Source organism: Aquarana catesbeiana, linkage group LG01 (genome assembly GCF_042186555.1).
Source record: "Aquarana catesbeiana isolate 2022-GZ linkage group LG01, ASM4218655v1, whole genome shotgun sequence".
In the NCBI taxonomy this organism is placed as follows: Eukaryota; Metazoa; Chordata; class Amphibia; order Anura; family Ranidae; genus Aquarana; species Aquarana catesbeiana.
The window spans coordinates 793279366-793297747 of NC_133324.1; the positions used below are offsets into that span (position 1 = coordinate 793279366).

General features: G+C 42.8%; 1 protein-coding gene across 1 annotated transcript in view; it reads right to left on the reverse strand.

Annotated features, from left to right (window-relative positions):
- Positions 1-13594: 13594 nt before the first annotated feature.
- LOC141113701 (cytochrome P450 3A24-like) overlaps positions 13595-18382 on the reverse strand; it is a 47717-nt gene continuing 42929 nt past the window's right edge. Inside the window, exons 12-13 of the mRNA XM_073606970.1 lie at positions 14966-15128; positions 13595-13976 (exon numbers count right to left, since the gene is read on the reverse strand). Coding sequence (XP_073463071.1) covers positions 13881-13976; positions 14966-15128 — 259 coding nt within the window. The 3' untranslated portion in view covers positions 13595-13880. The remainder of the gene's footprint in view (positions 13977-14965; positions 15129-18382) is intronic.

Consider the following 18382-nt stretch of genomic DNA (forward strand, 5'->3'; position numbering starts at 1 on the left):
CCAACCTAGTATATTTTGAACATACAGGCTATATATTGGGCTGAAACTACACAGGTTTGAATCCTGCATAATTGACTACCATATAGTGGTCTTACTGGGGCCTTGCCATCCCACATGCCCTCACTAGGATAATGCATGGGGAGGGTATTAGCCACAGGCATACCTTCCAACTTTTGAAATGGGAACGAAGGACACCTATTGGCAAATGTATGTAGGCATAGGACACACCCTCCTGCCACACCCCCTTAACCACTTGCCTACTGGGCACTTTTACCCCCTTCCTGACCAGGACAATTTTCAGCTTTCAGCGCTGTCGCACGTTGAACAATTGCGTTGTTATGCAACACTGTACCCAAACAATATTTTTATCATTTTTTTCCACACAAATAGAGCTTTCTTTTGGTGGTATTTAATCCCCACGTTTTTTTTTTATTTTCTCCTAAATAAACGAAAAAAAGTTTTTTTCATTATTTGTTCTAAAATTTTGGAAATAGGTCATTTTTCTCCTTTACTGATGTACGCTGATGAGGCTGCACTGACGGCACAGATAGACGGCGATAGGTGGCACTGATAGGCACTGTTAGGTATCACTGATCTCCACTGATAGGTGGCACTGGTAGGCGGCACTAATAGGTGACACTGATGAGGAGGCATTGATGGACACTGATTGACAGCACTGATGGGCACTTATTGGCAGCACTGGTGGGCACACAGGAGCAGCAATAGTGGACACACATTGGTAGCACTGGTGGGCACTGTCGTATGAGGGACAAAATGAGGGACAAATGAGGGGGAAAGAGGTTGAAAATCGGGGACAGTCTCTCGAAATCAGGGACAGTTGGGAGCTATGGCCACAGGGTCAAATACCTAAATTCCTGTTACCTTGGTACTGACTATAATCTCAACCTTCTGTGCCTGCTGCAACATCCACTAGTAATAAACTATCTCTCAGAATACACGTCACTCAGTACAGCAATATTAAATATGCAGTTCGGGTGCAATATAGGTTCTAGCACTGGCAACACATAGGGACAAGAAGAATGATTTCCATGTGTAGTCTCATATTGTGGTGAATCACCTTATTTCAAGGACACCTTTTGTTTGACATATCTATTTCCAGTGATATTGTGCTATGTGTGCCCTGTGAAGAGTATTATCTACTTGAAAAAGATATAAATGCTGGTACTCTCCACACCCTCCACTAATGAACTTGTTGCGATTCATGTGATTTTTTTTTTTTTTTTTTTTAAGGAGACTTATGGCATCTTGGATAATTGCTGAGTGTATTATAGACTTTGCCTTTCTTCTGCTTAAATGACGTTGGTGTTATGTTTACACGTATGTTATACTACTGAAGCAGTTCTATTTGAACATTGTTTATGTTTTCAACAAAAAGCTACCTATCCATCCAAACAACAGCGTACTGTTTGTGGAAACATTCATAACATATTGACTATTATTGGCAAGTCTATTTGATTTTTTCAGCTGTCTAAGGTTGATTGTTACAATTACAATATATTATGTCTGAATTCTCTTTATGGTATCGTATTTTGTAGGGGGATCATCTTATATGATTTATCATTCTGTTTGGGTTTGACGGTGTTTCAATATTTGCTACCCATTGGGTAAATATCAGCACATATCTAGACGTTTTTTCTTATGTTTGAATATATACAGGTATGCTCAGTTTATGAGATTGGATCTCTTTTTCATAAAAGGGGGATCCATATGCATGTTATTTTATCCAAGTGATGTAATAAATAGTTTTTATACACGTAGACAAAAAGCCTCTCTTTAAGTTTCTTCTTATGGCCCGTACACACGGTCGGATTTTCCGATGGAAAATGTCCGATCGGAGCGTGTTGTCGGAAATTCCGACCGTGTGTGGGCTCCATCGGACATTTTCCATCGGATTTTCCAACACACAAAGTTGGAGAGCAGGAGATAAAATTTTCCGACAACAAAATCCGTTGTCGGAAATTCCGATCGTGTGTACACAAATCCGACGGACAAAGTGCCACGCATGCTCAGAATAAATAAAGAGATGAAAGCTATTGGCCACTGCCCCGTTTATAGTCCCGACGTACGTGTTTTACGTCACCGCGTTTAGAACGATCGGATTTTCCGACAACTTTGTGTGACCGTGTGTATGCAAGACAAGTTTGAGCCAACATCCGTCGGAAAAAATCCTAGGATTTTGTTGTCGGAATGTCCGAACAAAGTCCGACCATGTGTACGCCCTATTACTCTACACCCTTATTAAGTACCTTTACAAGAAACACGGAGTAGTAGTCTACTAAGTTGTGTATGTGTATGCTTTACAACAAAGGAGAATGGGGACATTTAAGGTCTTACCTTACTTCCTGGAATGAGTCACCTTTTTTATGAGTCACCCAGTTAAGGAGAATCAAAGGACATTCTCCTGGCAGGTACTAAACTATGAATGCTGCTCGAGGTAAGCCGTGCACCGGTCTCAACCGGATTTTTGTGTAGTAAATTACGACACTCAGGGGGTCATTTACTATAGCATGAATATGCAATCGCACGTTAATTTTTGCTAAAAAACGCCAAATAGCGTTAATTAGCATCCAAACGGAATTCACAACAGCGCTGGCGAACAAATACTTCCAAAATCAAATTCACTATAGCTCCCAGACAACAGATAGCACCCAAACCTTTACTCTTGTTATGATTGCACATGGAAATAATGTTTAGAGCATGATATGATCCTCTTAAATGGTACTGAAATGTGTGGTATATTGTTTAACCACTTGCTTACTGGGCACTTAAACCCCCCTCCTGTCCAGACCAATTTTCAGCTTTTAGCGCTGACGCATTTTGAATGACAATTGCGCGGTCATACAACACTGTACTCAAACTAAATTTTTATCATTTTTTTCCCACAAATAGGGCTTTCTTTTGGTGGTATTTGATCACCTCTGCGGTTTTTAGTTTTTGTTAAAAAAAATTTAAAAGACCGAATTTTTAAAAAAACTTTTTATATTTTTTTAATATTTTGTTATAAAATTTTGCAAACAGGTCATTTTTCTCCTTCATTGATGTACGCTGATGAGGCTGCACTGATGGGCACCGATAGGTGGCAGTGATGGGCACTGATGGGTGGCAGTAATGGGCACTGATGGGTGGCAGTGATGGGCACTGATTGCTTACACTGATGGCAGCACTGCTAGGTGGCACTGATTGGCACCACTGATGGGCATTGATAGGTGGCACTTGTGGGCATTGATAGGTGGCACTGCTGGGCACTGTGGGCACTGGCAGGTGGCACTGGCTGGCACAGATGAGGCATATGTGCCTCCTTCCTCTTCGGGACTGATGTCCCTTTAACATAAGTCGGTGATCGGCTTTTTTTTCTCCTCACGCTGACAGTGTGAGGAGGAAAAAAAAAAGATTACCGAGCTTTTGTTTACATCAAGTGATCAGCTGGCATTGGCTGACAGCTGATCATATGGTAAGGGGCCGGGATCGGCCCCTTACTCGCATCTGTGATCATCCGAGTCTCCGTGACTCGGTGATCACAGCGCGCACACCGAAGAGGACATCCCATGACGGCCTCCTGGAAATTGAGGTCCGTGCTGTGGCCGTCATTCACCTATGGCCCAGACCTCAAATGGTTAAATATAATCTGCTTTCAGAATGTGTGAAAAAGTAATTTTTACACTGAAATGTCTTTAAAAGTCCGAGAAGAGATAAATTCCCTATCTCTTTACAACTAGATATGTCAACAGCACACCAGGAAAATATAAGGGTCCAAAGCAGTGGGAGAAGTACCAGGGTTGCAAAGGTTTCACTTGTGACAGGGCCCCTGTGTTTTGCCACTATGGGGTTCCCCAGCCTCCTCTTGCTGTCCTGCCCCTGCTATTGACAGCGCTGGACTGGTGTCTGTCTCCTTGGCAGTGGCGGCAGTCTATTATGACCTAGTGCTGGTGACATTATGGGTACATGCAGGGAAAGGCTGGCACTATTGGTTGTGGAGAGCTGAGCCCCCAGCTGGTCACCTAGCAGTAGTAATGCTGTATAACCTTCTCTGCTGACCTGCTGAATATATTTGGGTTTTGTTTGGGTACAGCGTTGCATGACCGCGCAATTGTCATTCAAAGTGCGACAGCACTGAAAGCTGAAAATTGGCCTGGGCAGTAAGGGGGTAAAAGTTCCCGGTAGGCAAGTAGGTAAATACTACAGGTCATCAGGTTAGAATTAACAATGAATAATGGGTCTAGAGTGATTTATCTCACTCTGGTGTGTGCAGCAATATATAACATGTAGTGCAATTGATGTTTTCATGCTTAGATGCCACAGACATGTGAATTTACATTTGAATGTGCATGTATTTAGAGGCATGTATGCTTGGGTGTAACTTTAACCACTTTGTATGTGTACGTCGCTGGACTTTCGGTGGTTATACCGGGATGATGCCTGCAACCGCAGGCATCGCCCCAGAATATTTTTTTAGAGCCAGCCGGCTCTCTTTTAATAGCAATCAGAGCGGCTCACCAGCTGCTCGATTGCTATTACAAGCAGCAGGAGGGGACGTCCCCCTCCCCCCTCCTGCTGCCTTCCACAGCTCTGTTGGGCTCTCCCGTCCCACCGGCTGATCGCATAGCCAAGCAAAGAAGGCTTTGATCGGCTGTTCATAATGGTAACCCAGAAGCAGTGACAGTGACATGACATCACTTCCAGTTTACTCGGAAACTATAGTTGTCATTTTTTGAAAATCGAAAGCATGCAGAAACACTGATCTTGGTGTTTTTAATGCTTTTAAATGCAGAGGAGGGATTTGGGGTCTTATAGACCCCAGATCTCTCCATAAAGAGTACCTGTCACATGCCTGTTGCTGTCACAATAAAAGTGATAAAAAAATTAAAGCAACAGTGTAAAAGAAAATAAATAAATATTATTTTTTAAAAAAAATCATTTTAAAGTGCCCCTTCCTCCCATGCTTGCGCGCAAAGGCGAACCCACACATGTGATTTATCACTGCAAACGTCAGATCATGGCCAGTAATTCTAGCACCAGATCTCCTCTGTAAATCTAAAGTAGTAACCTGCAAAAGGTTTTAAAGTGTCGCCTATGGATAGTAAAATTAACACCATTTGTCGCCATTGCACAGGCATGCGCAATTTGGAAGAGTGACATGTTTGGTATCTGTAATAGGGTGTGGATTGCGTGACCTCAATGGATCCAAGACCTCATCCCTTAGATTTGGTTTCATATTGAAAAGATTGCCCTCCTGAACCCTTTTCACCCCCTTGATGTATTTAAAGGGTTAAATCATGTCTCCCCTATCCCTTCTTTCCTCCAGGCTGTACATATTAAGTTCATGAAGTCGCTCTCAATATGTTTTATCCCTCAGACCTATCACGATTTATGTTACCCGTCTCTGGACTTGTTCTATCTTATCAATACCTTTCTGTAAGTGAGGTCTCCAGAATTAGACACAGTATTCTAAATGAGGTCTCACTAAAGATCTATATAGGGGAATCAGGACCTCCTTCCTAATGCTGGTGATCCCTCTAGTATTCTATTTGCTTTTCCCACTGCCTGGTCACACTGTTTGCTCATTTTGCAATCATCTGAAATAAGCACCCCCAAATCTTTTTCTTCTGTAGTGCTGGCTAACACTGTACCCCAAATGTTGTACTCTCTCAGGGGATTCTTTTTCCCTAAATGCATTATTTTACGTTAAGAAATTTTAAACTAAAGTCTCCACTGCTTTGACCAACCTTCCAGCTATGCCAAATGATGTTCCATGTTACAGACACCTCCAGGGATATCAACCCTATTACACACCTTTGTGTCATCAGCAAAAAGACATATCTTACCCAACAAACCTTTAGTTATATCACTTGCATTTCTCTAGAGATCTTCTCATCAAGAAAGAGGATAAGATGTCTAGGGACAAACTAGCCTTTGCAGGCAAATATGCCTATTCATGGCCTCAAACAAATGGTCCACGTGGGGGACGAAGGCAAGCCGGCTCACATAGAAACATGTCATATAGGGGAAAAGATAAGGACAACAATTCTGATTCCTCTAATACCTCTAATTTTTTCTCAGAATTCTAGAGTTTCGGATCTGGGTTGCCAGAGAACACGTTCATCCAGGAAGAGACAGCAAACTGGTGGTGGGTACCAAAGTGGCACAGACAAAAAACGGTTGGTTGATGTCCCCAATGTAACAATGGGTGAGATCAGAGTAGGTTCCCAACTTACATCCCCATTTAACGAGGGGCGTTCCATGTTTGCAGGTAATACATCACTGGGTGCCTTTCCGAACGCTATCACGTCGACTCCAGACGTCGGGGCGAATCTAGAATCTGATACACGATCACAAATTATCAACTGTGCACAAACTATGACTCAATCACTCTCACAGAGCACTGTCTCTGTTGCAGCAGAAGCTAAAAGCAAAAAATCATGTATTGACCAATTTTTTGACGGTACCAGGTGTATTGTATCTGGCGCTGACTCCGAACCAAACGCACATATACCAGTGATTGAATCTTCCAGTACTGATCATCAAAATATGGAAATTATCAATTTATCTTCTTACCCATTAAACCAGATAGAAAGGGAAGTTCTTCAGCTGGGATTGAGTTTTTGTCCAAATTCTATATCCCCCAAATTTGACATTATTAAAGATATTCACTTATTTGCCCGTAAAATTGCGTATAAATATATGTTCGATGGGGAAAAACAGGTCAAACAAACGGAGATCGTGAACCAGGAAATATGGAAGAATTTTACTGTCCCGGAATTTCAGGCATTAAGGGACTTGGTTCTTCTTCTTCAGGAGTATGAAGGACCTGATGTAAGTGAGGACCTTGATATATTTAATGAGACCTGAGTCTTACAGACCCAGGCAGCCCAGCACCAGGATGAAGTTAGGACCCTAGGTAATAAAATCAAAAGAAAATCCACCAAATTCCCACCTCTTCACACCAATTCTAATATCTGGGCGTTTTATTAAAGAGGTTGAAAAGGCGACTTTTGAGAGATCTTCTCATGCTAACTTGACTTATGCTCAGAGGCTAGCGTTAGAAAACCTTGGTAATCAATCCGAGATTATCATCAAACCCTCGGAAAAGGGCAGGAACATGGTAATCATGGGGGAACTGTTCTATAGGAACATGTGTTGGGATATCCTTAAAAACAGGTCCTGGTATAAGCCAATATCCAAAGTGATCATAACTAAATTTAATCAAGAATATGATGATATCATACATTTTGCCCACATGGATGGGATTATCACTAAGGATAGTTTTGAAGGCATCCAGGTCCCTTCCCCCAGGATTTCAATGTTCTACGCCTTTCCTAAAACACACAAAAATTTAACCAACCCCCCTGGGAGACCTATCATCTCCGGTGTAGGTTCAAAAACCAAAAGGGCGGGTAGGTTTGTAGATGAGTATCTGTGCCCCTATGTGGTTTCATTACCATCTTATATCAAGGACACTCTGGATCTACTTAGAAATCTGGATGACGTATGTGTCCCACAGGGTTGCCTTCTAGTTGTAATTGACATAGAGGCTCTTTATTCTTCCATTCCCCATCAACTCGGTCTTGAGGTTATAACATGCTTTCTTATAGAAAGAGGCAATACCTCCGATAAACTTAATACGTTTATTATACAATTGCTTTTACATATTTTGAACAAAAATGTATTTTCTTTCGATGGTTCCCACTTCCTCCAGGTACAGGGTGTGGCTATGGGTACATGCTGTGCACCCCCATATGCCAACCTGTACCTAGGCAGGTGGGAACATGATTTGTTTTCGGATGAGAGAGATTCCAACCTCTTTTCTAACATACTATGTTGGTGGAGTTATATTGACGATGTGTTTATGTTATGGGCAGGATCAACAGAATCTTTACATCGTTTCATGTCAATGTTGAGTGAAAATCAATACAACTTGAAATTTACGATGGAATATAGTGAGAGCAGCATCACATTCCTTGATGTTACCATTAGCCTTCACTTGGACGGTTCCATTAATACTTCCTTATATTGGAAATCGACAGTGGAAACATAAGGCTGACCTTCTCTATAACAGACTCAAGGCTAGAGGTTATACAGTAAAACCTGCCTCAAAAAAGCTTTCAGAATGGCCCAGGGTAGATCAAGGGATGTGCTCCTGTTCTCCAGACCCAAACACGCTGATGAGATAAGATTTATAACCACCTTCTCAGACCAGCACACGCATATTCGTGCAATTATGCAAAAACACTGGCACCTACTGGTGGGGGATCCCACAGTGTGTAGGTATTTGGGTGATCATCCAGAGATCACCTTTAAACGTGCAGGATCTATTAGGGACCGTTGGGTTCGGAGTCAGTATGCCAGGTCTTCCAAACAACAGCAGGATCTACCTGGCATTTTTAGATGTGGCTCATGCAATTATTGTTACTCATGGAAGGTCCATCAGTTACACTCCCTGATGGTCGAGTCCACAAAGTTCGTCATCGCATCTCTTGTTTAACCAAAGAGATAATCTACATAATCTTATGCCAATGTGGGGCCTTCTACATTGGCAAAACGATTAGACTCTTTTGGAAGAGAATGAAGGACCATATGTACTATGCTACCTGTGGTAACTTGAACACAGCTATAGGCCACCACGTGGCCTTTAAGCATAGATATGACCCCCACCTATTCAGTTTTGCCACCCTCGATAGAATATATGTGGATCCACGAGGGGGCAACTTTGATCAAAGGGTCTCGCAGAGAGAAACTAAATGGGTTTATGATATGCATGCCACATCATTCCCGGGGTTGAATGATGTTTTAAGCTTCAGACCATTTCTGTAAAAACAAACAGATACTGAATCATGATTCTATATATGTATGTTTATGCATGATGTTTGCTAAATTCATCCCCTTCTGGATAACCTACATTACTTCTGCTCGGATTTCATAATCCTTCTCGTGTCTTCTATGTTTAGTCTCTGTACCATTTCAGTTGCTTGCATGAGTTCGTTATCTATTCTGTATCGTTTATAGATACTTGGTATATAAAGTTATTTCTTATGTGTATCGAATAAACTATGTTTAACTGATATATATATATATATATATATATATATATATATAAAATTATATTATGGACAATAATAAAGATTATATACCATATGATGTAAAAGAATGATTCAGTCAAGGTAACTTTTAATGCTTTTTGCTATATCCACTGGACTTGCTTTTTGCACTTTACTACCTTGTCGCCAGGGCCGGACTTACTATAGGGCTTGAGTGGGCTCAAGCCCATGGGCCCTGCTATAGCGCGGACGCCAATTGCCGGGAGGGCGTCCCTGGGCGTCCTCCTGTATACTTTCCCTCTGTGCGCCGCCGCGGGTGCGCATCGGGGAAGTTCTGTGTTGGCCGTGTCCCTTGGACACAGCCAATCACAGATCGTGCTAAATGGCCAATCACAGCGGCCATTTAGCACTCGTCCAATGAGAGGTGATCTCATATGAGATCATCTCTCATTGCCGGCTCTCCCTCCTCACACAGAGCCAGCGTGTGAGGAGGGAGAGCTTCCATGCTGCAGCGGTGAGTGAACACTCACATAAGTTACAGTTACACAACACAACATAGTGCCATCTGTCCCGACTCCCCAGTGCCACCTATCAGTGCCAAATGTCCCCAGTGCCACCTATCAGTGCCACCTGCCTCCAGTGCCACCTGCCCCAGTGCCACCTGTCCCCAGTGCCACCTGTCAGTGTCACGTGTCATCAGTGCCTTCTGTCAGCAGTGCCACCTGTCCCCAGTGTCACCTGTCAGTGTCACGTATTAGTGCCATCTGTCATCAGTGCCACCTGTCCCCAGTGCCACCTGTCAGTGCCACGTATTAGTGCCATCTGCCATCAGTGCCACGTATTAGTGCCATCTGTCATCAGTGCCACGTATTAGTGCCATCTGCCATCAGTGCCACGTATTAGTGCCATCTGTCATCAGTGCCACGTATTAGTGTCATCAGTGTCACATGTCATCAGTGCCACGTATTAGTGCCATCTGTCATCAGTGCCACGTATTAGTGCCATCTGTCATCAGTGCCACGTATTAGTGTCATCAGTGTCACGTGTCATCAGTGCCACGTATTAGTGCCATCTCTCATCAGTGCCACGTATCAATGCCACCTGTCCCCAGTGCCACCTGTCAGTGTCACGTGTCATCAGTGCCATCTGTCATCAGTGCCACCTGTATCCAGTGCCACCTGTCAGTGTCACGTGTCATCAGTGCCACGTATTAGTGCTATCTGTCATCAGTGCCACATATTAGTGCCATCTGTCATCAGTGCCACGTATTAGTGCCATCTGTCATCAGTGCCACATATCAGTGCCATCTGTCATCAGTGCCACCTGTCCCCATTGCCACCTGTCAGTGTCACGTGTCATCAGTGCCACGTATCAGTGCCATCTGTCATCAGTGCCAGATAGATATAGAAGGTAGGGCCCGAAAGTGACTCAAGCCCAGGGGCCCCCACCACCCTAAGTCCTGCCCTGCTTGTCACATACTTTGGGGATGGCATGTAATTTCCTCTCTTTTTCAGAGCCAGCTGTTTGATCTGGTTATTCCATGCTGTGGGTACTATAAAGATATGGGCTGTTATGCATGTGTGTCCTTTGTCAGTGTTTAGTGTTGCTATTTGTGTTCCTTTGTGGATATAGGATTCAGCTACTATTGCCCTTCCCCCTTCTATCCATAACACACCTGCCCCCTGCATTCTGTGCATTACACACTCCTGTCCCATGCATTCTGTGCATTACACACTCCTGTCACCTGCATTCTGTGCATAACACACTCCTGTCACCTGTGTTTTGTGCATAACACACTCCTGTCCCATGCATTCTGTGCATTACACACTCCTGTCACCTGTGTTCTGTGCATAACACACTCCTGTCACCTGTGTTCTGTGCATAACACACTCCTGTCACCTGCGTTCTGTGCATAACACACTCCTGTCCCATGCGTTCTGTGCATTACACACTCCTGTCCCATGCGTTCTGTGCATTACACACTCCTGTCCCATGCATTCTGTGCATTACACACTCCTGTCCCATGCATTCTGTGTATAACACACTCCTGTCCCATGCATTCTGTGTATAACACACACCTGCCCCCTGCGTTCTGTGCATTGCACTCTCCTGTACCCTGCATTGTATCTATAACACTCCTGTCCCCTGCATTTTGTGCATTACACACTCCTGTCCGATGTATTCTGTGCATTACACAAGCCTGTCCGATGTATTCTGTGCATTTCACACTCCTGTCCCCTGCATTCTGTACATTACACTCTCCTTTCCCCTGCATTCTGTGCATTACACACTCCTGTCCCCTGTATTCTGTGCATTACACACTCCTGTCCGATGTATTCTATGCATAACACTCCTGCCCCCTGCATTCTGTGCATTGCACACTCCTGTCCCTTGCATTCTGTGCATTACACACTCCTGTCCCCTGCATTCTGTGCATTACACACTCCTGTCCCCTGTATTCTGTGCATTACACACTCCTGTCCCCTGCATTCTGTACATTACACTCTCCTGCCCCCTGCGTTCTATGCATAATACTCCTGCCCCCTGCATTCTGTGCATTGCACACTCCTGTCCCTTGCATTCTGTGGATAATACTCATGTTCCCTGCGTTCTGTGCATTACATACTCCTGTCCCCTGCATTCTGTGCATTACATACTCCTGCCCCCTGCATTCTGTGCTTTACATACTCCTGCCCCCTGCATTCTGTACATTACATACTCCTGCCCCCTGCTTTCTGTACATTACACACTCCTGTCCCATGCATTCTGTGTATAACACACTCCTGCCCCCTGCATTCTGTGCATTACACATTCCTGTCCCCTGCATTCTGTGCATTACATACTCCTGTCCCCTGCATTCTGTGCATTACACACTGCTGTCCTCTGCATTCTGTGCATTACATACTCCTGTCCCCTGCATTACACACTCCTTTCCCCTGCATTCTGTACATTACACTCTCCTGTTCCCTGCGTTCTCTGCATTACATACTCCTGTCCCCTGCATTCTGTACATTCGGTATCGCTTAAAGGGTAAATTCACCTTTACAGAAAATCAGTAAGGTGAACTTACACTGGATCCTTTCCCTATCCCTTCTGGTCCCGCAATCTCCCGCTGTGAGACATCAAGTCGCTGCTTAACCGGTCCGGGGATTTGAAATCGACTTAATCTCCTATCCATACCTCTCAACATGTACGGTCATGGACAGCGCTGACCAATCAGAACCCGCCTAGCCCGTCCTGTCAACTCTGGAGAAGAGAAAGCCAGGAGGATTTCAAATCCCCAGTAAAGCGACGTCCCGTTGTCTCATAATGGGAAATCACGGGACTCCGGTATAGCGGGACCAGGGGGGATGGGGAGGGGGTCGAGTGTAAGTTCGCCTTACAGATTTTCTGTAAAGGTGAACTTAAACTTTAATCACTTGCCAACCGCTGCATGCCGATATACGTTGGCACAATGGCAGCGGTGGGCAAATGGGCGTACCTGTACATCCCCTTTAATTGGCGGGGTTAGCGTGCGTGCCACGTACAGCGTGACCGTGCCGCGGGACTCGTGGACTCGATGTCCGTCAGTCTCCCGGCGATCATGTCACGGAGCCGCAGAATGGGGAGGTGCCTATGTAAACAAGGCATTTCCCCGTTCTGCCTTGTGTCATGACAGAGATCACTGCTCCCTGTCATCTGTGTCATGTAAGTTGTAGCCCATCCCCCCCACAGTTAGAATCACTCCCTAGGACACACTTAACCCCTTGATCGCCCCCTAGTGTTTAACCCCTTCCCTGCCAGTGTCATTTACACAGTAATGACAATGGTCCCAAAATAGTGTCAAAAGTGTCCGCCATAATGTCGCAGTCACAAAAAAAAAATTTATAAAAATTCTATAAAACTATCCCATATTTTGTAGATGCTATAACTTTTGCGCAAACCAATCAATATATGCTTATTGCGATTTTTTTTTTTTTTTTCAAGAATATGTAGAAGAATACATATCGGCCTAAACTGAGGAAAAAGTTTTTTTTATATATATTTTTGGGGGATATTTATTCTAGCAAAAAGTAAAAAATATTGCTTTTTTTTCAAAATTGTCACTCTGTTTTTGTTTACAGCGCAAAAAAAAAAATTGCAGAGGTGATCAAATACCAACAAAAGAAAGCTCTATTTGTGGGGAAAAAAGGACGTCAATTTTGTTTGGTTGCATGACTGCACAATTGTCAGTTAAAGTGACACAGTCTCGAATCGCAAAAAGTGCTCTGGTCAAGATGGGGGTAAAATCTTCCGGGGCTGAAGCAGTTAAACAAGAGAAGTTGAGAATCTTCACACTGTAACTTGTGTAAATATTTACTTCAATTACCCAATCATGTGAAAAGCTAATTCCTGTTTACTTATTTCATCTGTCTATGAATTGAGTATTCAAAGTGTACATGAATTTCTTGATTAGAATAATTAAAGTGAATATCAACACAATTTATTATTTCTAAACACAAATGTCTAAAACCAAATTCAGCCACTGTATTAGCCACCAAAAAAACCCACAACACTCAAACTCGTGTAATGTGCTCTTTATTTCTTTTTATTATATTGGTATGAGGTAATATGTTTACATCTGTAGTAGCCAGGGAAGTGACAATACAATGCACACAATAACCAGCTGTTAGACCTTAACCAATACATATACTGTTGGTCCGGTTAATGACATGAGCTCTTAAAACTTGACTAATGGATGTTTTTTATCTCAATATTATATCTAATATAAAAAGGTATTATATGTTGCGCTGATATCCAAAATGTTCATCCTGAGTCACGTCATTCATTCTTTGTTATCTTCAGGATCTATTTTCCTGTCTTTTGGTCTTCTCTGGGCACCAGATTAAGTATAACAGGTTTTGTTGTCTTTACAAACCCTATGGTGTCAAGTTGCAGGGGGATCTGTAATACAGGTGGCAGAATTAACAGAACAGGTAAAGTAAATTCTAATATTACATGATCTCTTATTTCTTCTACAGGATTTAAAAGGCAACACAAAAAAGAAAAAGATAAAAATGACACTGTGGCTCTACCTCTATAAGGCCCGGTTCACACTGGTGCGATGCGAGAACACTGCGAATCCACTGCGTGTTCCTGCATCGCACCAACTCGCATGTCAGTTCACACTGCCATATGCGAATCGCTGGGGAGTGTCAATACATTGTTAACGACACCCCCAGTTCAGCTTGCATATCGCACTGCGAACTGACAGTTGGGACCTGAATCGGATCGCATATGTGTGAACACACATGCGATCCGATTCTGGTCCGAACAGAAAAAAGGGTCCTGTGCGTGTTTGCACCGAATGCGGTGCGATATCAGCCATACTATCTCTATGGCTGATATTGCACCGCACAGACATCGCATGTAATGTGAACGGCAGTGCGCTGCGAATTACATGCGATGCCTGTGCGATGTTTGGCATCGCACAAGTGTGAACCTGGCCTTAATTAGAAATCGGGCCGAAAGGAGAAAGCTATGACTAGCAAATCCTAATAATGACTCCCAAATGCTCTCGCTGCAGAAAAAATCTCCATGTGGAGTGTGGGGTGTGTTCCTCTGAATTGACAGAGCATACAAGAAAAAAGAGGAAATTGAAGAAAAATTCCCCAAAGCAATTCTTCAATGAGGAACAGGCAAATTTTCCAAAAATATATATAAAGTATTTATTGCACAAATTCACTTAACACTAATCAAAAATAGAAAATACCTCCACCAATTTCATTAAAAGGCTGTTGTCCTTATAGAAATCACTACCCAGTAAGTATCACCATTTCAGAAAAGTGACACCAAGGTGATCTTTTGGCTGCAACTAGGTAAATTAAAAACCTCTAATGGTAATTTTACTTTGCAAAATTTACTTTTGTAATAAAGATAAGTGATTTTCTTACTGGAGTATCCTTGCAGGTTCGGAAGCTGAAGTTCTGTAGGAGCAGAACGATGGCTGCCTTCATGTTGACCATAGCAAATCTCATCCCGATGCAGTTGCGGGGGCCAAATCCAAAAGGAAGAAAGGTGTAAGGGTCTTGGGTTTCTTTATTCTCCTTACTGAATCTAAAGAAAAAAAAAAGCATTAGTACTTTGTCAATGTCTCTCTGTGGCCCTGTAAATATGGTGGGGGCCTTGGATATAGATACAGACCCATGTCCTTAAAATTGGAATTGGAATTGATACAACTAAATATAAAAATCCCTAAATGTAAAAAAAAAATCCAACTTCCGAATGATCCACATCACCCGCTGGCTGAATGAAAAAATGACTCATCTATGGTCTGCTCTACTCTGGTGTTTGGTGACTAGTGTTGGCCAAACGGTTCGAGCAGAGCAAAAGTTCGGCCTGAACATCAGCCATTTGTCCATTCGGCGAACACCCAAATTTGTGGGTCGCTCGACGGGCTGTTCGCCCACCGAGTGCCCCACAATGCACTGCAAGCTTCACAGTGCATTCTAGGGCCCTAATTGGATGAAGCCTTACCAATTAGAGCACCAGAGCACTGTCAGAGCCCTGATTAAACAAAGTTATAATGACTTTCTCCAGTCACAGCTCAGTACTTCCCAAAGGAAGCTTTTGCATTGTGTTGGAGTGGAGATAGATAGAGTAGGGCTCAGTTTGCTACTAGCGAATTAGTGTGCTCCCTTATTGTGACTGAGTGTACAGTGTTTGTGTAGTGTTAGTAAAGTGTGTCAGTGTAGTGTGTTAGTGCATTATTTAACACAGCCTTACATTTGGCTCTGAGTGTAGAGTCTTGGTGTAGTGTGTGAGTTTAGTGTGTCAGTATAGTATAGTGTCAGTGTAGTGTGTTAGTGTAGTGCAGTGGTTAACACAGCATTACATAACATTTATTTAGTGCTGTATACAGTGGTGTATACCCCTTTTTGAATGAGGTTCAACGCAGGTACTCCGTGAACTTGTCTTTATTGCCAGAATCCTTCACTCTGTTCTGGAAGGGTGTGAGAGGTCTGAAGTGGCATCAGATATATTTTAATCTGTCCCAATTGTACCAGATTTGGCCACCACCCTCCAACCGATAGTTCATCTGGGAGATAATGATTTGGGTAGCATGCGTACTTTGGATCTGTTTTCTATGATTAAGAGGGATCTTTATCTTTGTCATTTAACCTCCCCGGTGCCACTGCCATTTTTTTGCCAAAATCCTATGTTTGTGTATATTTTTATTGGTTGTATCTGGGGAATATGGTGGTGGGCGGGTGCGGCCTGTGGTCACAAGCCTGCAGGGAAAATCAATTTAAATGTAATTTTTTCTTTTAAAATGTCAGTTTTGCTGCAGCAGGTTCTATTTACACGGTACAAATGCACCACTTTACAGGCAGACTAAGGGGACCCCCAGGTCCCTTATTTAAATTAATTTTTCATTTTTATTGTTACACTTTAAGCATCATTAAAATCACTGCTCCTTTAAAAACAATCTTTTTTTAAAGTTTTTTTTGCATTGGTACATGTCCCCCCGGGCAGTAGCCAGTCCGGGCTCACAAAATGCTGTGCGATTGCCTGAATCGGATCGCATGGGTGTGATCATTTTGGTGTGGAAGCGGTGAGATTTGAGCCAATCAAAATGAATGGGCTCAAATCGCACTGAAAAGAATCGCATGTGATTTGAACAGGAATGTGGTGTGATTCCTGTCAGAATCACATGCAGTTCCCCACACTGCACCAGAGTGAACCTAGAGAACCTTAGAAGGATAAGTTGAGTTTATTTTATTCTCTCCTGGATAACTATTTTAATATAGTTTAAAGGAATTTGAAAACATGTGTAGCACCCTCTAGTAGTGTGCCACAGAGGATAGGTAAATTTAAACAACGTTTGCTAGGCCTGTTTGTTTTCATTCTGGGCTGGGAGTGGCTCAGGGTAGGCCTGGGTGACTCCCAGGTGGTGTCATCAGGACCTCCTATTTCTTTCCAGAAGCTTCTAGTGCTTTCTGGAAAGAGATGGGAGGAGAGGTGTATCCACCTGAAAGAGACAAAAGAACCTTTTGTTTTTTTGTCTCTTTCTGTATAATGGCGGGACTTTTAATTGTAGGTTATATTTTTGTCATTGTAAGTAGGTCTATTAATTGGGAGGGAACCTATATTTAAATCCTCTATAGGTCTTATTTAATACAAACCTAAAGTGTTTGCTGTGTGTATGAGTTTGCAGGCTGATAAGTAACTGTATGCTGTGTAATAAGTATTTGATGTATATGAGAAGTAGAAATGCATGAATTGTGATTATTACCTATGTATGGGACTAACAAGTAGATTGCATCAGTTGTGTATATTGTTTAACTGATTCAAGACACATGTCCCTATACATGTGTAATAATATCTCTCACCCACAGATGGTTTGGTAAATTTTGAAGTCGTTTGAAAATGGCTGCCATATGGCAGCCATGCATTGCTGAGACATCACTCACAAAGAGACCTGTTTAGTGGTTGAAAGGGCTACGCCCTGTGAGTGGTGTCTGGGATGCAGGATTATAGAGTCAATGAAATGGGGGAGCTCATTTGTTTTGAGCTATGTAAAAGCCAAGCATGCAACCATTGATGTTTAAGTCGTTTTATTTTCGTGTTTTATGTAACTTTTATGTAACTTCTGCGTTTTTTGATATATTGTTTAGTTAAATAACTTATATTTTAGTCCTCCTATAGGCCCTAATTGATATAGCCTAAAGTGTTTGTCTACAGTTAAGTGTTCATTTGGTGTCTCAATTGTGTAGTCAGTTTTTGTGGGGAGAAATTTCGGTTTTCTACTGAAGAAATCTCGGGGGGGCTTGGGGTCCTTTGAAACAAGCATGTGAACACAAAGGGACTTGTGTTTGGAAGGACAATGGAAATCATTTTGGGTTTTAAATTTAATTCCAGTTGTTTTGCGGAGTTTTATACTGTAATTCAGTTTTGGGTAGACAGTCAACATTCTGTGAGTAGACAGTAAAAGGCATCCCCATTGTTGTTGTAACATCTAGGTACAGATAGAAGCCATAATATTGTTTTCAATAGTGGAGGATTTCATTGTGCTTTGTAGTTGTCTGGCGAACACATTTATAGGGCTGTATAACGTGAGACCTAATAATCGGAAATCCGGTGCGCAATTGTATTAGCATATAATGTGAGGAGCCGTTTCTAGCAGCCCGGTCAGGCTGTGTATAATAATCGGAATTCCAGGGGCTGGTTATAGTGATAAAGGCGCAAACAATAACCGCTCCGAAGGTAAAGTGCAGGGTTCTCTGGACGCAGAGTCCATCAAAAGAGCGATTTGAATCGTCATGGGTAATGTGGTCCATGCGTGGGAAGAAAGAAATGAGGCTTCCCAC